At 42.1% G+C, this 25,140-nt stretch overlaps 1 protein-coding gene across 1 annotated transcript in view; it reads left to right on the forward strand.

Annotated features, from left to right (window-relative positions):
- The window catches only part of USP34 (ubiquitin specific peptidase 34), a 1,009,100-nt gene that overhangs the window by 617,111 nt on the left and 366,849 nt on the right, over nt 1-25,140 (forward strand). The window contains exon 43 of the mRNA XM_029593702.1: nt 3,230-3,295. Within this exon, the coding sequence (XP_029449562.1) occupies nt 3,230-3,295 (66 nt within the window). The remainder of the gene's footprint in view (nt 1-3,229; nt 3,296-25,140) is intronic.

Below are 25,140 nucleotides of genomic sequence, written 5' to 3' on the forward strand. Positions count from 1 at the left end.
AGAAAAGTACAGAAAAGACCTTGAGGAAAACCTGCTGTGGCATGACTTGAGGTTTGCTGTCCATCAGTCCTCCCCGTGGAATTTGACAGAGCATGTAGAGTTTAAAGAAGAACAGTTTAATATAGATAGATCTAGGTGTGCAAAGTTGATGGAGACCTATCCCAACAGACTCACATAGGGAAATACCAACAATACCTGAGTGTAATCCGCTTTGAAGTACCAAAAAAACCCAAACGGAATATAAATAAATAATTGCTGCCAAAGCCGCATCTACCAAATATTTCTTGGGGGGAGATTTTTCCAGTTGAATTTCAGTTTTGTGTTTTGGATATGTTTATGACCCACTGGCACAACAAAATGTGAAAAATGTTGAAGGGGGTGTAGACTTCGATGGATGCGGTATATTTATAGTCTGGAGACATTACAATATTGCAAGTTTCTGATGTTGATCCACATGAGAAACTTGCAATGTTGGTATTGCAGTGACTCTAGAATATAAATATACAATGCCCAATATTGTACGTTTCTGATGTTGATCCACACAGAAGCACTCTAATTGTTCTCATTTCCATTAGATGATTAATAATAAGCATGGCAGACCAGAAGGAGCTTTATGAAATATTCTTAATCCTCCTTAACCATGAAGTAGATTAGAAATGAAAAATGGTATTTGTTTTATTCTTTTTTGTAGTGCTGCTGCTTTTCTATTACCTGGCATATGTTATGAATGTTGGTATTATGATTAATTGGAATATTTTATTGCCTACTAATTATGGTCAATAAGTCATTCTTATCCCTAGAGGAATATAGAATACAGAATATTTCAACTTTGCTTTCCTAGGTGTCCAGAATCCTCCTGCGGCGCACATCTGACAACAGGAAAAGTGCTTCTGTAAGCCTATTTTACAAGGCATGGGATTTTAAAAGTGAAGCAATTTGATAGGCTAAGCATCTTTGTTATTCCTATATTTTATAGATGTTCAGAGAACATATCTGTCTTTCTTTCTCAATGGTGACTTGTTGCAGCTTTCAAATCTATGGCTTGTTGTATGTCAGACTTTGGTTGTCCCTATGGCTTTATACCGTTGGGTTTCCATTCACAGGCACTATATAATTTAAATGAAAATAAAATGACATTTTATTTAAAAATTTGTTAGTTTGTAATAAGGATTGCAATTATAAGGCATTAGGTAATTGTTAGCAAATCATTTTGTCCCAACTTATCGCAACTACTATTGAGCTAAATGGTTAAACATAAATCATCTTCAGGATAAGTTATACTTTAGGAAAATTAGGAATTTTAGATGGAATCACTATACCAGCAACTCTTGCTAGGAAAACACAGGGTATAGAAATCTGAGAAATGTAAGCAATTTGGTTTACAAGGCAAATTCTTCCCACTGACCATAAATGTACAGAGGATTTTTATTAAAGCAACAATACTAGAAAGTGTTCAAATATATTGGTAGAAACAATAACATTATTATGATTAAATTTTATTCTGATGTTTTACTCTCATTCCTAGAGAAAGATTAGTGTTTAAAAGCACTTTGCTATTCTCATCATTATGAATCTTTGTAAAGTGGGGCACTGCTGCGTGGAGCCTTTTGAGAACCTCATGCAGGCATCATGCTACTTTGTGCAATATGAGTGCACCACAAGCATCTTTAGCGTGAATTTGTGCAAAGAGATTTTTAAAAGTAAATGATGTGACTCTAATAATGTGCACTTTTCCATTAAAATAAGCGAAAAAATATAAGAGATTAAATATTCATACTAGGAAAACTGGAAATAAAGCCAGAAAGGGAAAATAGACCTAATCAACAGACAGGCAGATATTTTAGAACTTATAATTGCAGCCTTACCAGTTGAGAACATGGATATATCCATAGGGTGAGCAGACATTTTGGGCAGTACCCCCTTCCCTTTCCCATCACGCAATTGGTTGAGTCACCCTTACCCCCAGTTTGATCCAGAAATCACTTTTTCTGGCAATACAATGTACTCAATACTGGTTTTTTTAATTTGTTTTCCAATTAAATTAAAAAATATCAGTTTGTGCCTGCTCAGTAACATTGTCTTAGTAGTTAAAACCGGCAAAATATTTGTGATTAAATTTGTCTTTATTGTTAGATATTTGCCCCACCACCAGTCTCTTTCTCCCTCCCTCTCTCTAGTACTGTTACTCCTAGTTATTTCTAAAGCACTACTGGGCATACACAGCGCTGTACAGATATACATAAGACAGTGTCTGCTCTTTCTCCTTCCCTCACCCACCCCCATCCACTCTCTACTTCCCTTCCCCATACCTCCCCATTAATCTCTTTCCTGTCTTCCCCACTAAACCACCTATCAGTGTTTTACCCTCCCCAACTACCCACACACTCCTTCAATCTCTTTCCCTCCTCTTCTCACTGCTGCATGCTCATCTGTCAGGCTGCCTCTGATTTTCAGGCCCGCTGCTGCTCCCAATCATTTGACCAGTGTGGGTCTCTGCTGTTCCTAGCTCCACTGCCTTTGATCTTTTGGCTTGCTGCTGCTTGTACCCCCTCCCTGTTTGTGCACCCCTGCATTAGCAAATATGCATAACAGACTGTGAAAATACTGTTTTTCATAGATTTAATCAAGGAAGTCAGTTGAAACAAATCATGAGTAATCTTTTAGATTTTTTCAGACATTGTTAACTGAATGATTGATATGCCCCCTTTAGGTAGGTTACTTGCTAGGAGTATTTGTTCTAGATGAAGAAATATAGAAATACATAAAAATGAAGACAAAAAAATGCACAGTTGAACACAATATGTGCTTTGTTTGCTTATTCTACATATATAATACAATGAGTATATTATTTACTGCATTATTTACTATGAGAATGCATTACTGGAGAGTAACATTTGGCCTTTGGCTTTGAAGTCTTCCAGTAAATCTGTGTTGTGCTTTGTTCTGAGCTTGGAATCAAAAGATATTTGCATAATAAAATAGCTGTAGTTAAGTTACAAAACAGTGTAGTAGTTTTTCTTTGCAAGGCAGTATGGAATAGACTATAATAAAAGTTTATTCCAAAGCTAGCTCTTTGAAGCTGCCTTTTAGACAGTTCAGTTCCAGGTGCCCAAACTGCATGCGTTCATCAGGTCTACATACCCAAGCATGAACATATTAAAGGGAATAATATAAGCAAGATGTTCATTGAATGAGTTTCTCTCTTTAAATTTGTTATCTTTGTTTTTAGTATTCAGAAGATATGAAGCACAAGACTACTCTACTGGAACTCCAGAAAATGTTTACATATTTAATGGTAATGTTGCCTGTGTGATACTAGTGACTTAGTATATGCAACAGCAGGAAAAATAATTTGACAACCAATCTAATACAAAAATCAGTATTTCTGGCAAGTAAAATAAGTATCTTTGTGGAACTAATTTTGTGATTCTCCATTATATTTGGATATACAAAGTAAAAGATTAACATGGGCTTCTATAAAATTGATCTACCAAAGTTTTAAGAATTTTTTTTTTTAAATATGGACAAACATTCAAATTTCTGTTCCATATACTTCTTGTATTTAGCTGTTCTACTTGTTCTTTAAGTACATTCTTTGTAGTTTCTTAGAACTGATCTTTTTTGTTGCTTGCCTGTATCTCTAGTTGGAGTTATAATCTTATGTTTCTGATAGCATAACCCTGTGCACTGACTGAAACAAAGGACTGGGATGAAGACAACAGGAATTCATATGAGTGCTAACAAAGCTAGAGATTCTGTCTTCCAGCTGATTATCGTTTTAAAGAAAAGTGGTATATTAAATAAACTGAATAACAAATAATAAGGAAAGATGAAAAAGCACATATTAATTAGCAACTGAATTGTGCCTTCTGTTTTCAAAGTGTTCTTAAGATGTCAGGACATATGGGTAACATCATCAGATGGAGCCCGGCACGGAAAACTTTTGTCAGAGTATCTAGAAACTTTAACTGGCACACTGAGCATGCCCAGTATGCCTCTAACCAGGTATTCATGCGGGGTCCCTCTTCAGTCTCTTCTTTTCTGCGGAGCTATCATCTCGCGGATGTGTAGCTTGCACTGTTTTTCTTGGAAAACTGCCACGTTCAAGTTTATTCTCTGATTTTTCCTGCGCCTGGTCCCTTGTCATCTTCCCGGCCTTAGTGACAGGGTGTCGTGATGAGTTTTACGTTCATTGTGGTCGATTCCCGATGGCGCCATCTCCCAGTATGCACCGATCATTGACCGCTCGTTGGTTGTTTTTTTGATATGATGTTGGACTTTCACCGATGCCCCCAGTGCCCTTGGACTATGTCCATTACATATTCCCACAAGGTCTGGGTCTTGTGCCTGGGGGCATCACATGACATCAGGGGGTGCTCGTTCTGTGCCCAGATGACCCCCAAGGGTAGCTGCGCACGCCTAGATAAAATGGAGAAGCTGTTCAGTCCCTCAGCCTCGGCCTCTATGCCTCTGGGGAAAGAGGACCCGGTGGCTCCCGGGCCCTTGCTCTCCACCGCTGGGTCTCCAAGTCAAATTGAGTGCTACATACTTTTCTACATACCTTTCTTCTCGTTCCAAGTCCAAATCGTCTCTATCTCTGTCTCTGTCAGCATTGAGAAAGACCAGGCCGAGCACCATGGGAAGTCTAGGAAGCACCGTCACCAGTCTGTCTTTGCACAAGACCAAGCTCAGGAAGGCACAGGTGCTGACAGAGCTGCCCCCGAAGCAGCCCTGGGGCAAGGAGACGTCGCCCTCCATCAAGCCCCAGGCAGTTCCCACCGATTCTGGTGCCGGACTTAAGTCCCTTTGGGGCTCCAAGGGAGACCAGGTAGCACCACCTCCTCCTCCTTAGATTGTCTTGTCTATTTTGATAGTTTTTGAGGAGGAGTTAGAAGGCAGAGTACAGTTGGCCGTCAGCTGAGCCCTATCAGGCACCGAATCGCCGGTCCCATTGGGGCTGCCACCGATGCCAAGACCGGCATTGTTGATGCTGGCACCATTGTTGGAGCGCTTAGACATGCTCTTCGGTGTCCTTATGCTGGTGCCCCGGGTGCATTCGATGCCCCCGATGGAAACCATTCCCATCGCTGATTCTTTGGATGAGGAAGGGCCATCAGGGCTGGTGGCACCTTTTCCAAGGCCGATCCCACAGCCGGCATTGCCTGAGCCCCTGCTGGGTCCATCGAAGTCCTTGGTGCCTCCGATGCCCATGGTGCCCTCTGTGCCTTTAAGGCTCTTGGTTCCCTCTGTGCCCCATGCCAAGAGCGGGGTTAGGGCTCCCCCACCCATGTCCCTGGGCGCGCTCAGTGATGAGGATGCCCCATATGACCTGTGGGGAGATGGCGCCTCAGAGTCATCCTCAGATGATTCCAAGAACCTGCCGTCCAAGCCATCTCCTCGTAAATCCCCTCCCGAGGATCTCTTCGCTTCTTCCTGCAACAGGAAGGTAGATCAATTCTACTCCCTTGTCAAGGAGAATAGCAAGTCAGCATCAGATGCTCTTCCCCCCCCCCCCCCCCCCCTACCAGTTGGGACATGGGCCTCCTGTATGTATATCCTCCACTTTTACTAGTGTCAAAGACTCTCTTGAAGCTCCAACAGGACCAAGGAACCATGATTCTCATCACTTCTTATTGGCTGCGACAGATCTGGTTCCCATCCTGCAGGATCTCTCTCTTTGGAAACCGATCAGTCTGGGGACCTCCCCAGACCTTATCACATAGGATCAGGGCAGACTGCGCCATCCCAACCTCCAGGCCTTGTCCCTAATGGCTTGGATGTTGAGAGGGTGATTTTACAGCCCCTGGATCTCTCTGAGGATGTGTCTCGGGTCCTGCTGGAGACCAGGAAGCCTTCCACTAGGAAGTCTTATGGCCTGAAGTGGAGGAAGTTCTCCATTTGGTGTGAGCACCATGGATTGGAACCCTTCTCTTGCTTCACACTGAAGCTACTCGATTACCTCCTGCACCTCTTAGAGACTGGACTAAAGACCAGTTCCGTCAGGTTACATCTCATTGCCATTGGGGCTTACCACCAAGGGATGGATGGCTCTCCCATCTTGGTACAACCTATCGTGGGAAGCTTTATGCAGGGTTTGCTTCAGCTGAAGCCTCCCCTAAGGCCCCCCACTGTGTCCTGGGACCTCAATGTAGTCTTGGCCCAGCTTATGAAGACTCCTTTTGAGCCTTTGCCACAGGGGATGGCAGTCACCTCAGCATGCAGGGTCAGCGAACTTCAGGCCTTGTTGTCATATCCACCTTAAATGAAGTTCTTTCACGATTGGGTAGTTCTGAGCACACATTCTAAGTTCCTGCCAAAGATGGTGATGGATTTCCATCTGAACCTGTCAATAGTTCTGCCCACATTTTTCCCCAAGCCTCATTCACACCAGGGTGACCGGGCTCTGTACAGTTTAGATTACAAGAGAGCCTTAGCCTTCTACCTGGATTGGAAAGCAGGCCATAGGCAATCCATGCAACTCTTCATCTCTTTTGATAGGAACAGATTGGGAGTTGCTGTCACCAAGCAGATCCTATCCAACTGGCTAGTGGCTTGCATTTCCTTCTGCTTTGCGCAAGCGGGACTGCAGCTTGGGAGCCATGTCAAGACTCATTCTGTCAGAGCCATGGCGGCTTCGTTGGACCACTTGCAAGTGGTCCCCGTGAATGAAATCTGCAAAGCTGTGACATGGAGTTCTCTCCATATCTTCACCTTGCACTACTGTCTGGACAGGGATGGCTGACACGAGAACAATTTCTGCCAATCTGTCCTCCGGAATTGCTTGCAGCTGTAAAACCCAGCTCTTCTTGCCTCAGGCCCATTGTTCGGGTTCAGGCTGACACCTTCTGTTACCAACAGCACCAGTGTTGTACCCGTTGGCACCTGGTTTGATGCCGTTGGTCCTATTATTTTTCAGGAGTAGCCTGTAGCTAGGGATTCGCCCTTATGTGAGGACTACCATCCTGCTTGTCCTAGGAGAAAGCAGAGTTTCTTACCTGTAGCAGTATGTTAGTCCTCAGGAAACCTGCCCGCTACCCCGCAGAGTCTGGTTTCTCCTATTGTTTTATTTTTTCATGATTCTATGTTATGACACTGAAGAGGGACCCTGCATGGATGCGTAGTTAGTGGCATGTTGGACATGCTCAAGGCCGAATTTTTAAACTGCCAAGCGTGTAAAAGTTGGCACTTGCGCATGTGGCCGGGCCCTGGGCGCGCCACACGCAATTTCAAAAGGGCCTGGCCATACGTGTGTGCCGATACGTGCACTAGGGCCGGGCCCTGAAAAAGGGGCGCATTGGGGGACACAATCTGGGCAGGGAGGGGCGGGATAGAGGCCGGCCAGGCCAGCACCATTAGCCGCTGTCCTGGGGAAGCTCACACCGGCAGCTGGCCGGCGTGCATAACTTACTTCTACTCTTCAGAGCAGGTAAGCTACAAAACAAACAAAAAAAGGGTTACTTAGACTAGATTTAGGGATCAGGATGGAGAGGGAAAGAGGGAGGGATTTTATGCGGAGGGGAGAGGGGTAGGGAAGTTCCCTCCCAGTCCGCTCCCCCCAGCATGCGCTGCCCGCACATGTGGATTTTAAAATCCGGTGCGCATGTACGCGTGGCCAACTAATTTTATAACATGCGTGCACATGTTATAAAATCGGAACGCCCATATTTTAAAATCTACCCCTCAGTGTACCAATTAAAGTTTCCCGTGCTGGGCTCCATCTGATGATGTCACTCATAGGTGAGGACTAACATCCTGCTATTCTAGGAGAACACCTGTTACAGGTAAGCAACTCTGCTTTCTCCTGCTGGCAATCAGTTCTGATGGATTCTGCTGGGTCATAGCAGCTCTAATCCTGCTTCTTACGTTGGGCCAAGAGTCAGCCTGGGTACCGTTCCAACCACTATGGTTGCTACTTCTGTATGTTGGCTACCATATAGTGCCCGGTGTGAGTATGTTGTTTGCACTGGCGGAAAGACATCTTTGATGGAGATGAGATTCTTTGAACTAATTTATACAAATGATTATTAGATAGTACCACATATTACAGAGCATTCCCTTATGTATCTATGTATAATTGTTTTGCTTTCCCTCCAGTCCATACTATTGTGTACATTCTCCTTAGCCACATGCTGAAAATCTACAGCACAGCTGAACACTTTTCCTGGCAACTCATTATCCACATTTTACTGTACATTGCTTAGACCTATTTTAGTGTTAGGCGATTAACAAATTTTAATAAATGTAAATTACGAGTTCATAAAGTACTCCTACTGTTGCTTTTTTCTATAGTGCTATTAGATGTACTCGTAATTGCTTGTTGGTCTTTGGGTTGATACGCATTTCTTGTGCTTTCTTTGAAACAGGTGGTTTTTGCATGGTGTAGTGTCTCATCAGAATCTTTACCACAACTTGGTGGCTGGTTAAGGGCATGTCAGAGTTGATCTTTGGTGGCATAACCTGAGAGCTGTTATGATTTTGTTTACTGCAATGAATAGGACTTAATCTGTGGACAAGAACTGGTCAGGGATTGTGACTTTCTGTAAAATGAGCTTGAAAATTACTTAAGTACTGAATTGCAAATAATTTATTGGAGTTAGGATATTGCTACTGAGAACCAGCGAAAGTGGCTGATAATAGCTGACAAATTGCTGATAATAGCTGACACATTGCTCTAAAGATTGCACATGCAGGAGATTTATACAGTATTCACTACTTGGGCATTTGAGCTCAGAGTCATTTGCTATCACAGAAAGGACACAGATGTTTATGGTAGTGTGTAAGAATGGGCAACAAAGAAGATTTCTACTCTGGGATAAATTAAAAACTTGTAGCTATAGCAGGCTTATAATCCCTTTATGACTGTACTGGAAAACATTTAACTGCCAATGGTGACATTTTCTGCCCTTCTGACTTATTCCTTATTTTGGCAGGGGGAGGGGGACTGCCAGATTTTTCCCATCTTTTCTTTCTGCTGCATGTGTTAAAAAAAATAAGATAAGAGCTAGCCTAACTGTAACCATGTTAAATAAAAGCAAAGGTCACTAAACTCATCCTAAAGGGGCACCATTGCATAAGTTGTGCACTTGAGTTGCTTAGAATGTAAAAAAGCTGTAAAGGACAAAGAACAGATTCCTCTTTCAGCATTTTTTCCAGAAGTTCTTGATGGGCAGTCTCAGTATGCTATTATACAAGCTGATAAAATCTGTATGAGTTGGTTAAAGATTTGAGACAGACCTTAATTAATTAATTATTTAGTGCAAGACCAGTCCTGAGTTCAGCTTTACAGGGTCATTTCTTTATTCTGCGATGGGCCGTTAATTCTGCGATGCCATGCTAATTAGGGGAACGGGAGGAGTGTGGGCAGAATTTGGGCGGGGTTATGGCCCAACAAAATATAAAAGATTTTTAAACTTTGCCTCTGAAGGGAGTGTTCAAGAGCTAAGCAATGTGCATAAGAATAGCCATACTGGGTAAGGTACAATTACAATTGAGAGCATCAATAATACATACAATATGAAAATATGAACCATATACAAAATAGCAGTGTTATATGAGCATTGAAGTCTTGAAATCTAAGTCTATGACCTAAAAATTAAAAACAGAATAGCAGGAAGGCTCCATGGGTGCTGAATACCTGACATGTTTGGCCATAACGTGGCATGACCCCAGTAATGTCATCACTAAATGAGACCAAAACAAGGAGTAAGAAAGCTAAAAGTCACCCCAACCATTCCAAATAACCAAACTATCCCATATTTTACCTGAAAGAACACCAGTTGTCTTTACCATTCAAACAGACATACTGCCATCTTGTTTTACAAATTGTTAACATCACTTACCATATCCAATCACATTTTTCTATTGTTCAAAACATCAATCACTCAAATCATCCCACCCATAACCAAACAAAGAAATACCTGGTGATGGGGGGTGGGCGGAGGGGGGGGTTCAGTATTTGTGGCAAGTGATCCTGTTGAAGGGAAGTGTTAGCTTTATCAGCTAAATCTGATGATAATTCAGCCTTCTAGTATTTTTTCCAGCCTAGATGGCGTAGTGCCAAGCTGGCAAGTTATTTTCATCAGTGGTGATTTCTCAATTTCTGTTGACGACTTCTCTAAATTCGCTAAAACATGGGGAGTCAATGATATACTCTGGACAGTCATCTTCTTGCTTATTAAAAATAGTTCCTTGTAGAATGCTAGTATCATATGGGGATCTCATTCCCACTGTACTAGAACTGGTAGTGCCGTTCTGGTTATTTCGCTTTTATTATGATGAAAATTGAAACCTAGATGTCTTAAGACTTCAGGTGCAATATTTTTTTTCATAGTAGATTATACAGTATTTACAGTTGAGGTTCATCCCACAAGAATTAGCATTCTGATGCACTGGATTCATCAGCCCCTGAATCATTTTGAAAATCAATTTTTTGCCCTGTTTGCAGCAAGGGACTATTCTATTCCAATACATTTCTTTTTGGCCTCTCACCATCTCTTTGCATTTTCTAACTTGTGCTCTACACTGATCTGTTTATTATGGATTTATCTCTCTGTCACTTTTGCTTAGGTTTCCTAAATTGTTTCATTAACTAGAAGCCACCATGATACCAAGGAGCATTTTTTTGGGATATTTATTTGGTAGATTTTGAGGGGAGCTACTTGTTCCACTATGGTTTTCAAAAATATATTCTATCTGTCTAATGACCAATTTGATGGTAAAGCTCTGGTAAACTAGAAGCAAATCATCAGCAGAGACATTCTTCAAAATTTCTGGAGTTAATCGCTGATTTTTCCAGGTAGTTGAACCCTTTTGGTGAATTTTAGCTTGGAACTGCGTTACTGACCCAGACACCGGGAGAATTTCAACTGATCCACGCTTTTTTTTTTTTTTAAACATTTGTATTCATTTTTCCAGAGATAATATACAACAGATATCGACAAATTGCTGAGGATCAACAAAACTTTAAAGTTTTTCCTCTCTCAACTCCAGAACCAACAATATCACCATAGTCAGTAGGTACCCTGTGAAGCATATTGATCTCATATGCGAAGAGGCAAAGTCTTAATGATGGCATCCCAAATGTTGTGGAAAGAGGAGCTCTGAGTTGGTAGCTTCAAGGACCACATCCTGAAGCAGGATCAGGACAAAGCAAAATCAGGTTAAAACTAAGAAGAATGAAGCTGGAGCTGACTGGCAGACCTCTTTAAGATCATGAGAGGTCTTGAATGAGTAAATGTGAATCGGTTATTTACACTTTCGGATAATAGAAGGACTAGGGGGCATTTCATGAAGTTAGCAAGTAGCACATTTAAGGCTAATCGGAGAAAATTATTTTTTTCACTCAATGCACAGTTATGCTCTGGAATTTGTTGCCAGAGGATGTGGTTAGTGCTGTTAGTGTAGCTGGGTTCAAAAACGGTTTGGATAAGTTCTTGGAGGAGAAGTCCATTAACGGCTATTAATCAAGTTTACTTAGGGAATAGCCACTGCTATTAATTGCACCAGTGGCATGGAATCTTCTTAGTGTTTGGGTAATTGCCAGGTTCTTGAGGCCTGGTTTGGCCTCTGTAGGAAACAGGATGCTGGGCTTGATGGACCCTTGGTCTGACCCAGCATGGCAATTTCTTATGTTCTTATGATAGGGTCTCAAAATTTGAAAACTCGTGGGGGCTATATGCATGGAGGAAAGCGTAGGAGCTCAAGGATAGAGCTAATCTTTGATTTAAAGAGACACTGTACACGCATTCTGGAAGCTTGAGGAGTTACGAATAGGAGGAGTTGGAGAGAGGTATTAGGTGGGGCAAGGGAATGAGGGGTCCCAATTTATAGGTGTGGGGATCAAGGGAGGTATCTGATTTTGGGGGTCTAGATTATGCTGGTGTCAATGATTGCGAGATAGTTGAAGGAATGGGTAGTGCTGGAAAGTGAGAATACTGGCTTCATATTTGCTGATACAAGATCTGTGTCGATGAAATACAGGGGGAGGGAGGGGAGAAAAGGAAAACACATGAGATTGTTCATTCAGACATTTGTCTCAGTTTTCTTATTGAATTTATTTTATGATTCTGTAAAAGTTATTGTTGCATCTTGGTGAGAGAACAGTTGTGATGCCTTTCTTACTTACCTGTTAATAAACTTTAAATTGCAAAAAAAAAAAACACAAAAGACGAAACTTGAAAAAATCACCTTGCACCAAGGTTTTAAAGTACAAGCAAAGAGAGAGCGCAATGCACCCACTATATCTAGATCCCGCACTTGGGATTTGATAGGTTTAGAAACAAGGGCTGTGCATTTGAGAGAAATAAAAGAGGAAAGGATAATGAAATTTCCTATTTCATTTTGTGCATTTTCAAAACGAAACGATTTAAATTTTGAAAACATTTTATCATTTTCTTTTTTGGAAATTTAAAAAGAAAAATGATCCGTCGCCTAGGGAATAGGCAGAGACCCAAAGCAGAAGCCATGGTCTACTACCGAACATGAAACTAGTGCCTCAGCCTAGGCTTCACCTAGCCATAAGCCTACAGTTTTTTCCATCTCTTTCTCAGTCTTTCTCACAACCTCTTCAGGCCTCTCCAGAATACTTCTGTCAGGCTTCTCTACATCCATGGTTTCTCTGCTCTTGTTTTATCTTCACACTGAATCAACTCCTTTTCCTAGTTACCAGGGCTAGTCTGGCTAGCAGGGGAGAGAGAAACCAGTATTTGTTCTGAATTTTGACATACTCTCTCTGTCGGGCCAAGCTCAGCTTTGGTCACTTTTGCCTACTCATTTTGGGGTGTCACCTCATCAGGGCTGTCTGCTCCTTCTCCATTTCTAATGAGACCTGTACTGCAAAGCCCCAGTGTGGATTTTCTTGAACCTGAGCCATAGTTCCTGTAGGGTCATTCACCTAGATTCCATACTCTTTCTGTGGTCAGCCGTGACTGTTCTTGCAGTTCTGGTTTTACTTCCACCTTCTGCTCCAGTGGTCACTGTCTCATCTGACTCTTCAATAGGTCTTTCTATAGAACTGCAATCAGGTCTCTCTCTAGGACCAGTGTAGTTTGGCCTTGGCCAGATTCATACACTTCCCAGCATCAGTGTTGTAGTGTCCTGCATATGTACTATCATAATCTTCCTCTTGTACCTCTGAATGTTTGTCTCTCTAGTAGACCCCCAGTCAGGTAACTCATAGGGCTGCTGGGCTTCCATTGCTTGTAGGTACACTGAGCCCTTCACTAGCTTTACTTCTGGCATGCTGGCAGTAAGCACAAGTCCTGCTTCCAACTCTTTCCAGGTACAAGCTAGGGAAATCTGGCTTCTTATTAAACCCTCTTGCAATTGTCTCTGTCCTTCCAGGAGAGTTTGAAGCACAGCTTGCATTTTAGGCTCAGTTGTGCTCTAGTGCAGACAAGGCTGGCTTGCTTCCAGAGAGTCTCACCTTGTTCAAACTTTTCCTTTCTTTGTAACCAGAAGGAAAACAAAAGGAAACAAAAATCCTGCTTGTTCAGCTCTTACTAACTTTAAATCTCTCTACACAGGCTTCTTAGCCTGTTGTACTTTAGACTGCCCGTACAGCCATGCCCAGGAACAGTTTCTTTTTCTGTTTTTTCCCCCTTTGGTATGCTTCCCTTGCATAAGTTATGCTCTATGCCCTGCTATGTAGTTCAAAATTTCTTGTAACAGTCTCTGCTCTGTACAAACTATCTAGAGCAGAGGTTCCCAAATCTGTCCTGGAGGATCTGCAGCCAGTCAGGTTTTCAGGATATCCACAGAGCTCCCTTATGGAGAAAAAATAAACAGATAGGGCTTTTTAACTTGGAAAAGAGATGACTGATAGGTGAAATGTTTGAAATTTAGAAAATCCTAAATTGGGTGGAATGGTTATTTACCCCTTCGTACAACACTAGGACTAGGGGACACTCCAGGAAACTAGCAACTGGCAGATTTAAAACACATTGTAGGAAATATTTTTTCACTCTGAGCAAAATCAAGCAAAGGAATCTGTTGCTGGCGGACATGGTCAACTAAAATAGTGGGATGTAAAATAGGATTGGACAAGTTCGTGAAGGAAAGGTCCATAAACAATTATTAGCCAGGTAAACTTGGGAAAGCCAGCACTTATCCCTGGTAGTGAGATACAAGAAAAAGATCAACTATTGGGGATCTGACAGGTATTTGTGACCCAGACTGGCCACTGTCAAAGACAGAATGCTTGGCTCAATGGACCTTGGTCTGGCCCAGCTTGGCACTTCTTATGTTACTGCACAAAATTCAAACTTCTTGTCCTCATTTATAAAACACTTAAAAGTATGGTATCAAACTATCTTAGGAGATCTCTCATTCTCTTTTCACCCATCCACCCTCTGTTCAATAACTTAAGTTTGTCTAGAGGTGCCATCATGCAAAAACTGAGCCTTGCCAGAAATCGAAAGAAAACCTTTGTGGGCTCAGTACCATCATTATAGAACTCCCTACTGCTCCACTTAAGACTTGCTCCAGATCTCTAGTCTTTCAGAAAAATGGTGAAAACTTGGCTGTTTGGTGTTTAGCAAACACTGACTCAGTACCTCACTCTCTACTAAAGACTGTGCATAACATTAAACTAGCTTATGAAGACTATTATCAAAATTGGGATAACAGAAATCTTTGCATTTAACTCTCAACAACTAAGTGTATAAATCATTAAAATGCTAAATTCTTTGTATAGTTCTTTGATAACTTTGTGTATAGATCCTTATGACGTCATAGCCTCTCCACTATTAATGCCTAGATTACAATGCAATATGATTGCTGGATATAGCGACTGGCTAATACTATCACTGATCTATCCTCTATACTATACTTGTTTAAATAGGCTTACAGCTAGGGAGTGTCCATGCTCTTTCTGGGGAAGAGATTGGGTACAGTTCGTACCTAATCCAGCAAAAAGATTAGGAAATGCCGCATGATTTTTGTACGTTTAATATGGTCTTTTGGTTTAATGTCATGTTTGTCTATGCACTTTATAGATGTTATATTCTGTATTCCGTCTTGATCTTTTTTTGTGACTAGTGAGGATAATACATTTTAATAAATTCAAATTGTTATTTGCGCCTAGCAAATCCTTTATATGTATCTCTGTATTCCTATTATGTAACGTCCTAATCTTTATATCTTAGTCATGTAACCATTGCAGCCTTCTTTACCATTGATTTATGTATCTAATCCAGTGCATTCTCTGTAACCATAGAGCTGCGATATTTTTTCAGGGGAGGGGCCCCACTAGCATGGTGATGCTTCCTCTATGATAGTTGGACCCCTACTGCGAAAAAACATTGTGGCTTAGTGGCTCTAGACCTTAGATTGTAAGCTCTCTGGGGATAGGGAAATGCCTACAGTATCTAAATGTAATCTGCTTTGAAGTGCCTGAAAAGCAAATATAAATTTAAATAAATCTAAAGATTACTCCACAAACATGACTTGTTTGGGAATGTAACAAAAAGGAAACCACTGCTGAAGAAAAGTAATATGATGTCCTCCATAACTTTTGCAAAGAAACATTTAGGGGGTAGTGCACACATATGGAAGAATGTTTTATGGTCTGAGGTCAAAGTGGAACTTTTGGTCTCAATGCTAAGTGATATGTATGATATAAAACACTGCACATCACCCTGCCAGCACCATTCCTACAGTAAAGCATGGTGGTGACAGCATTATGTTGGGGAATGCTTTGAGCAGCAATGACAGGGAGGCTTGTGATTGAGGAAAAAGTGCAAAGTATAGACAAATGATGGAGGAAAACCTATTCCAGTCTTCCATAGAAGCAGGGCTGGAGAGATTCACCTCTTGAGCAAAAACAGTAGAGCGGCTCAACAAGAAGCAGGTGAATGTCCTTGAATCCAATTAAAAATGTGTAGCAAGATGAAGACTGCAGTTCATAACCAATCCCCAGCAAACTTGAAAGAGCTTGAGCTCTTCTGCCATGAAGAATGGGCAAAAATGGCACCATCTCACTATGTAAAGTTGGTAGACATTTATCCTAAATGACTTATAGCTATTATTGATGCAGAAGGGCTTCCACCATGTATTGAGTGTCTAGAGGTTTGAAGATTTGTGCAATCAAGACTTTGTTTTTTTTTATTCCTAATTACTTTTGAAATATTTCTATAATTGTTGTTTCATACTGAAAGTATATAGTATGTTGAATAGATCAATGAAACAAACTCCCACTTTAATGCATTTTTATTTGTATTTTTTAGAGAGCAGAATGTGAAAAATGTACGAGGATATGAAGATTTTTGCAAGACATTGTAATAGTGATTCCATCCCCTTTCATATATAGTCTCGCTTGTTAGATATTTGGATAAAGGAGAATCCCAGTAGGCATGCCTGTGAGAAGCTGATTTCTTCCTCAGTCATCCTTGTTTCACTAACAAAAATACCTTGTAATTATTTATTTAAACTAACCTTTAGCCTGCTCAATCCAATGTACTTGGCAGGTTATAGTAAAACATTATCTATTATAAAATAAATTGTCACCATCATAAAATAAGTTTTTACATAATGAAAATATAAAATCTTTGAGAATTAAAAAAAAAGTGGTTATAAACAAAAAATTAAAAACTAAAATACAGTATAAAATGGGATAAATAGATTAACACAGTCATAAATTCTCTCCCATGCCATGATGTAGTTTCTGATCTATGATCCAATTTTGTAAACTAGGGAGTTTGCTAATGATAGATATAGCATTAATTAGAGCAATGTTGTATGAGAGAAGATAGTAATTAGTTTCACACCTATTTACTGGTACTGAGATCAGGAAGGAGATTGTTGCAATATAACACACTTACCTTCTCCTGCGCCAAGAGAATATAATGGAATAAATGGATAACACATATTTCATATTATTACAATTTAACCAGTAACTAGGACTATTTCCTAATAATTCCCAGACCAAACTAAGCAATACTCACAAATTAAGACAACTGTTATCAACAAAAACGTAAACAAAATAACCCCAGTAACCAATCCCCACCAGATTAGCACTCTTGATTAACACGTAACCTATATGGGTTTCATCTCACAAATTGCCACAAAAAATCCCTGATTATTAAACAGCAGCAGAGTCAGGCATGCCCAAGTTGCAGCAGATGGAGTGTACAAAGAAGCATCTACCTCACTCCTGATCATCATCTATTTATTTGGTACAAGAAGTGGTAGCATTTGTTGGCCTGCTTTCTTTGGCAAAAAAAAAAATGCATTTAGACAGCTGCTTTTATTGTGCCTTCTCCCTTTACAACTCCCTTTACGGTTTAGCATGCTATTTACATCTCTGGAAATTTTGTTCATGAGATCTGCAAATCTACCTTAAAGAATGTAAAGTCTTTGGACCATTGCTTTATGCTCAACTGATATGAGTAGATGGAGCTTCTACATTCTCATCTTCAGCTCATTTTTGTTCTCGCTGCATCAAATCCTCATTGGACAGGTCTTTTCCATGTGACTATAACAAATTAACCACATCTGGCTCTGTGATATCGTCATATCTGACATTATTTGCAAGGTTCTGTCTGTTGTTTTTCTCGAATGGTTTCTATTTTTAATGGACAGTCTGAACATGCTTTGGCCATGTCTTCCAAACTCCGTTTAACAGGTCTAAGCAATGTACTCGGTGACATTTGTGATTGTAATTTTATTGGAAGCCCGTAATTGCTAGCTTATCCTCGCCATAAATTAGCAAAGGGTTCACAACAGGTAGTGAGGTGAGAATATTATTATTTAAGCAGGATTCTTTTTTATGAACCTAAGAAAATAAAAGTTAACAAACAAATTATGTGGTGCCATTTTATTGGACTAATGTAAAACATTTCTTGATTATATATTATTCCAATTAAAAGGTATCACCTTAAATAAAGTGTTCTTGCTCACATGATCTCTGGAGCTTAAGGGTAAAAAGAGGCAATTTAGAGTAATTCTAAATTCCTGTCTTGTATTTTTGCTTTGACTAAATCTGAAATATTCTCTGAGTCAGATCAGATATTTCAGGGAGTTTTGTCTGGATATTAGCACTGAATATGCAGCAATTTCTTCTGTCTTGTCTAGGCAGCTTTCTTAAATAGATACAAAGTATGAGGATATCAGTGTGGAGTGCCACCCTCCTGTCAGCAGGGCCTTCAGTGGGTCATAGTCTTGGCTGCTCAGTCCTCCAAGGGCTTGGAGGTCCTGCTGGCAGCCATGTGTGCAGCATGACTTAGCACTGTCATACCCTTTATAAGCCTGCCTCCTGGTAAATCCCTTGCCTCAGCTTAGGTCTAACCTTAGTCCTTGCCATGGCCCTCTGAGGTTCTTAGCCGGGTATTCTTGTTTTGTTCTTTGCCCTGTTCTTGGCCCATTTATTTTGGCCTTCCAGCTTTCTGTATGTGTTCTGTACTTGCCTTTTTCCTGTTTACTACTTGACCTTGTCTGGTTCTTGTGTGTGCTGGCCTTCTTATTGTCTTGTATTTTGTTTTGTTTGGTTTTGTGGGCACCCTTGTGTTCTTGGCCCTGCTCCAGCCCTTCCCTTTCTTAGTAAGAACATAAGATATGCCATACTGGGTCAGACCAAGTGTCCATCAAGCCCAGTATCCTGTTTCCAACAGTGGCCAGTCCAAGTCGCAAGTACCCAAACATTAAATACATTTCAAGCTACTATTGCTTATTAATTAATAGCAGTTTATGGATTTTTCTTCTAGGAGCTTATCTAACCTTTTTTAAACCCAGTTACACTAACTGCTGTAACCTCTGGCAATGAATTCCAGAGCATAACTATGTGCTGAGTGAAAAAGAATTTTCTTCGATTTGTTTTAAATGAGCTGCTTGCTAACTTCATGGAGTGCCCCCTAGTCCTTCTATTATCTGAGAGAGTAAATAACTGATTTACATTAACTTGTTCAAGTCCTTTCATGATTTTGTAGACCTTTGTCATATCCCCCCTCAGTCGTCTCTTCTCCAAACTGAACAACCCGAAATTCCTTAGCTTTTCCTCATAGGGCAGCCATTCCATGGCCCTTATCATTTTGGTTGCCCTTCTCTGCACTTTCTCCAGTGCAACTATATCGTTTTGAAATGCGGCGACTGGAATTACACACAGTGTTCAAGATACGATCTCACCATGGAGCGATACAGAAGCATTATGACATCCATCATTTTTTTTGCCATTCCATTCCTAATAATTCCTAACATTCTGTTTACTTTTTTGATCGCCACAGCCACTGATCCAATGATTTCAATGTATTATCCATTATGACACCTAGATCTCTTTCCTGGGTGGTAACTCCTAAGATAAAATCTAACATTGTGTAACTACAGCAAGGGTTATTTTTCCCTATATGTATCACCTTGCCCATGTTAAATTTCATCTGCTATTTGATGGGTGCCTTCTAGTCCCTGTGATAGCACCTCCAGTGAAGTCCTGCTGGCCACCAGAGCTGAAGGCTCAACCCTTGGGGGAGATAGCTGGTCAGGCAGAAGATCTTGTCCTGCAAAGCCTGTTCCTGCTGTGGGAGTTATCCTTATAACTAGCAACAGTGTCCTGACACAGGTTACATAGGAATGCATTGGAATTCATGGCTATCCAATCATTCAGTCTTCTATTTTCAACATTGCCATACATATAATCTTAGCAAATGTTCATATTCTTGCCATATTTGTAGTCTTTGTAGTAATATAGTATAGACTTTTCATCATTTTTTATTTTCCAATTTAACTGTATTCCTGTTCCTGCTGTCAGTCTTCAGCATAATGCTGATCAAAGTAATAGGCGCCCTTAAAGTAGAACCCTAGCAATGGGAAGACGTCTGCATGCACAGATAAAAGCTGGAACACAAACTCTGTCAACCTTAGCCATGAGAGCCCCCTCTCCACAGTCCCTGAGAAGGTTGAGTGCTCTGTCGAAGGAAGCGTTTTGGACTGTACAGCCTCCTGCGGGATGAAATCATTCGCTACCTGACCAGGCGGGTAGGAAAGATTGTGTATTAGCCTGAATTTACCCTGCTCTTTCTTGGGCACCACCACTAAAGGTGATAAGACCATCCTGTCGAAAGGAGGGAGGGGGAAGGGGCCCGCTATCCTGCCAAGACTAATCTCCATCGACAGCTTCTGTCTTTCTACATCAGTAAACCTGGTTGCAGAAGGCACATTCATGTGGCTGGACGGGTTCAGGGGACCCTTGTAAAGGATTCTGAAGCCATCCTTAAACACTCATACAGAGTGAACGCTGCACGCCTATTGGGATAAAAGCTAAAACCCGTTGCCAGCTGTTCCCTCCTGACTGGTGTCTGGGCTTTTGCGTAAGGGCTACTTGCCCTTATCTCCAGGAACTTTTTTTGTACACTTGGTAGAGGAGTGACTGGTGGTGCAGGAAGAGCAAATGTGCTTGTACTTGCAATCCTGCGCCATACAATTCCCTTTGTTATATCGCCAACATGCCTTGGCTGTGGGGTTAGCTGCCCTTCCCTGACCTTGGGAGCCCTGCTGGGAGCAAAAGGAGTGGTTGTTTGCTTGAGCTTCCGAGCTCCGTGCTGTCATGTGGGTCAGCCACAACTCAACATCATGAGTGCCCCAGGACATGGATGGGGATGTCTGCCATCCTTTCTCTAAACCACTCGTCATAGTTTAACCAGGCAAAATCCCTCATAGGTGGAGTGGGCACTGACAATGGTGTCTTAAGTAGGACCACATTGCCAAGTGCTGAGAGGGGTCAGTTCAGCCAACTGTTGAAGCCAAAAGCATAAAGGACCACACCCACTTGTTAATATTCCTTGAGACCCGCTTGGGACCTCTCGGGGCTTCGTGCTACCTGTGTTCCTTGCACGACACTTCCACCCGTCTGCTCTCTTTCATCAGGCTAAATATATCAACATACTGACGATAGCGTATGCAGCGCTGGAGTGAACGCATGACACCCTGCCACAGCTGCTTTGTCCTGCTCAGAGCAGGTAAACCTGCACTGGCAACGATGGTGTTCCACGATCCCTCTGCCATAGATGACCCATGGGAACTAGAGGAGGATACTCATGAGGAGCTCCTGCTGCCTAAGGAGTCAGAGCAGCGGGAGTGCCTCCTACTTTTCCTCTTATGCCTCCTTCCGGCCTTTATTGCTTTCTACCGGGGGTTGGGTTACCCCGTCAGCCGCTGGCAGTTGATAAGAGAGATCCCCAGACCCCGAAGTAACCCCATTGGGCCCACCTTCGGCAGACACCAGCCCCACTGATTATACACTGGGGGCCTGATCCGGATTCGTGGCATTCTGGAGGTTCAGGAAGTCTGAAGCACTGACACTCTTGACTGAAGTGCCAGCAGGAGCGAGGAGAGAGGGAACCATTGCTGCATGCTCCTGTGGTGCAGATAAGCTGGTGCTCTGGGTCTGCGGGGCATGTATCAAACACGGAAGCCCATTACCAATACCAGGAGACATTCCTGGTTGCCACTGTGATAGGACTCCCTGGTAAAAGCTCGGAGGTCCCGAATATGGCCACCTGGACCAGGACAGAGGTATCAACTCCTCAGCCCTCCAGCCTTGCACGTGGGCTGATGGTGTACTGTAAGGGAAGGCAGGAAAATTGTACAACTGGGCTCCCCCAGCTGTAAACCATGCTGATCCTGAGGGGGTGAAACCTTCTGGAAAGCTGGTTGCTTGTCTCCCATGAGTTCCCCACCCCACCGGCTGGAGAGCTGATGAGGAGGCCTTAGGGATGCAAATATCTCCAGCAGGGAAACTACCCCTAGGCTGCCCCGGTCCCATCCCCCTCACTGCACTGCCATTCGCTGGGTCGCTGAGGTCATCTGACAGGTCCCCAGGCTGTAGATGAGACTTTTGTCTGGCTTTTCCCCAGGAAGCCTTGCCTGTCCCCTGACCCTGCGCCCCCCTCCAGGGTGTTCCTGACTGACAGCAGTACTGCACTCTCTGGATCTCCCCAGGGGACCGGATGGCGCATCAGATCTTTGGTTTTGCGACCGTGTGGTATGCCTGAGCTCAAGGGACACAACAACCCTTCCGCAGCCAGGGAAAAGAGCCTCTGCAGTTGTCCATTAACCCCAAGGACCTAACAGCTCTTAAGCAAGGACCTCATGGAAACCACAGAGAAGGCAGTAGTGCGGGAAGCAAGAATCAAAAGGGCCAGAGGCAGGGCGCGCCGGCCAGATTTCTCCCTTCAAATGGCCCAATGTGCTGTCCAGACCTGCTCTCCCCCCCCCCCCCCCCCCCCCCCCCCCCCAGGCTGCCATGGACCTCCCTGCTCCAGGCTGCCCTTATCACTGCAGGCTTCGCGGCCTCTGCTGCACATGCCTGCACCAGCGGGGGGGTGGGATGGCGATATCAGCACACCGGCAGCTTCATCGCACGGTGCAGATGCCTCTCATCCCGGCAATGACGCCCACGATGCGCCAAGGTACGGCTGTGTCCGTCCCCCCCCACCCCACCCCTCTTCCGGCGCTCCAGGTGCGGCGCCAGCTTACATTCGGTGCTCGGGTACCGGCCAGGCACCGTGCCTTTGTTCACCCTTAGAGTCTTTTCAGTATCAAATTATAAAATAAATTTTAAAAAATTTAAACAATTATCTCCTCCTCCTACAGTAGTAAGCACTGAATGTGAGTGACACTTTTTGATCCATGGGTTGAATCACTGATATGTTTTTTGGGGAAGCATTCAACCCTCATATTTTCAGACAAATCCCCTAGATTGATTGTGTGGCATGGAGAATTATCTATGAAGAGAATGCCTTATTGGCAAGATTATTCCAGGCACAGTAGCATTTGATTACAGGTCAAAAGAAAATTTGTGAACCATGCATGAAAATGCTCATGATCACTCAGATCTATACTGATATTAGTGGTTACATCATATCGGTTTACATCAAACTGCAGATTGAAAAATTACATCAAACAGGGACTGGGCAGTGGACTACAGAGAACATAACTAGAGTAAATATAAAAGGACAGAAGAGCAGGAAATCCAAAGGAAAAACGGATAACAAGTTAAAATATTAAAATAACAGTTGATAACGTCGAAGCATGATAAAAGCAGCAATGGATAAAAGATGCAGGGGACCTAATCTGGGAATGCCTGTTTGAAGAGCTTTTTCTTGAATTTGATTGTGCAAGGCTCAAGGCGGAGGTTTGTGGGTAGTGAGTTCCAGCGGGAGGGGCCAGCAATAGAGAAGGCTCAATCCCTTGTGGAAGTGAGGTGTGCATTCTTGAGGGATGGGATGCGGAGGGTACCTTTGGTAGTAGCTCTGGTAAGGCGGTTGGAGGGTATGAAGTGGAAAGGCTCATCAAGCCAGTTGGAGTTGAGGTTGTATATGGATTTATGAACAATGGTAATGGTTTTATAGATGATGCGGGAGGGGATCGGGAGCCAATGGAGTTCCTTAAGGAGGGGGGTAATGTGGTTGTATTTGCAGGCATTTGTGATGGTTCTAGCAACAGCATTCTGTAGCATTTGAAGCGGTTTTATGGTGGAATATAGGGGAGGCCAAGAAATAGTGAATTACAGTAATCCATTTTGGAGGAAAGGGTCGCCTGGATAATGGTGTGGAGATCATGGGTATGGAGTAATGGTTTGAGTTTTTTCAGAACATTGAGCTTATAGAAGCCTTCCTTAAGTATAGTGTTGACGTGCCTTTTAAAGTTTAAATGCTGGTCAATCTGGACACCAAGATTTCATATGAAGAGCTCTGATGAAATAGAGTTGTATGCCAGGTCGCATGAGAGGGTGGGTTTGGGAATTTGGTAGTTTGTTTTGTTTATTTATTTAGAATCTTTTATATACAGAGGTGTACAGCAAGCTGCCTTCACTCCGGTTTACATTTTTAACAACTTGTTACAGAAAGAATAGTAGAACATAGTAATATATAAACTTAACATCATTAGAAACATACTATAAATATGTGAATACAAGTGATGTATATCCAGCTGTTGCAGTTATTTATTTATTTATTTATTTATTTATTTAAACAAATTTATATACCGTTTTCCAGTAAGGCTTACTGACCAAAACGGTTTACAGCAGTAAATAACCTTAACAGTTAAAAGGTTAAAAATTAATACTAAATAAAACTTAAAACAGTAAAATAGGTATGAATAAAAATACAACATTTTAGGCAATCAATAAAAATAATGATGACTAAACAGAGAATGGCCAATTACATTAAAAAATTTTAAAGTAAGAATAAGTAAAGTAATATAATATAATACAAACTTATTTAGTCTTATTTACTTAGCTAAGATGTTTCTAAATCTTTAAAATCACCATAGTGCAATTAGGGTCAAAAACAGGTCTTACTGTGTAAAGAGTATTGTCTACGTAGTATACAACTGGGTAATGAAACATAGTTTATGTGGGGAAACTTGATAATGTCATCGAGTCACCAGAGTGTGAGCGATCAGATTATCGAACACCATCTGTGAATGTTTGTCGGAATAACCAAGTTTTGAGTTCCTTTTTGAATGCTTTGGTGTCGTTGAGAGTGCATAGGTGCATAGGTGGTCTGGTAAGGCGTTCCATGATTTCGGCCCCGCAATGGAGAAGGCTCTGTTCCTTGTGTTGGACAGCTTTGCTGAGGGGAGAGGGGGAATGGCTAGATGCAGTTTGCTGGTTGTTCTTGTTGTGCATTGAGTTTTGTGAAGCTGGATCATGTTCTCGAGGGCGGTATTGTCAGTTCTGTGTATTGCGTTGTGTAGGATTGTTAAGGATTTGAACTCGATTCTTTGTTCGACCGGAAGCCAGTGAAGGCTTCTTAGGACGGGGGTGATGTGGTCTGATTTTTTCTTGCCAGTTAGAACTCTGGCTGCGGCGTTCTGCAACAGTTGGAGAGGTTTTAAGGCGGATTTGGGAAGGCTGATTAGGAGCGAATTACAGTAATCAAGGCTAGTGAAAATAAGTAATTGTAATACGGTTCTGAAATCTTGTTGGTGTAGAAGTGGTTTAAGGTGTTTGAGAATGTGAAGCTTATGAAAGCCTTCCTTTGCTTTCGTTTCGATATTGTATATGCTTTCGTTTTGGTTGTATATGAAGAGCAGTTCTGTTTTAGTGGTGTTAAGGGCGAGATGAGATTTGTGAGTAGGGTGTTTATGGAAGTGAGGCATTTCTCCCATGACATGGTTTAACACTTCATGGCTTAGATTTTCAGAATTGGT

Source organism: Rhinatrema bivittatum, chromosome 3, assembly GCF_901001135.1.
Source record: "Rhinatrema bivittatum chromosome 3, aRhiBiv1.1, whole genome shotgun sequence".
NCBI classification, from domain to species: domain Eukaryota; kingdom Metazoa; phylum Chordata; class Amphibia; order Gymnophiona; family Rhinatrematidae; genus Rhinatrema; species Rhinatrema bivittatum.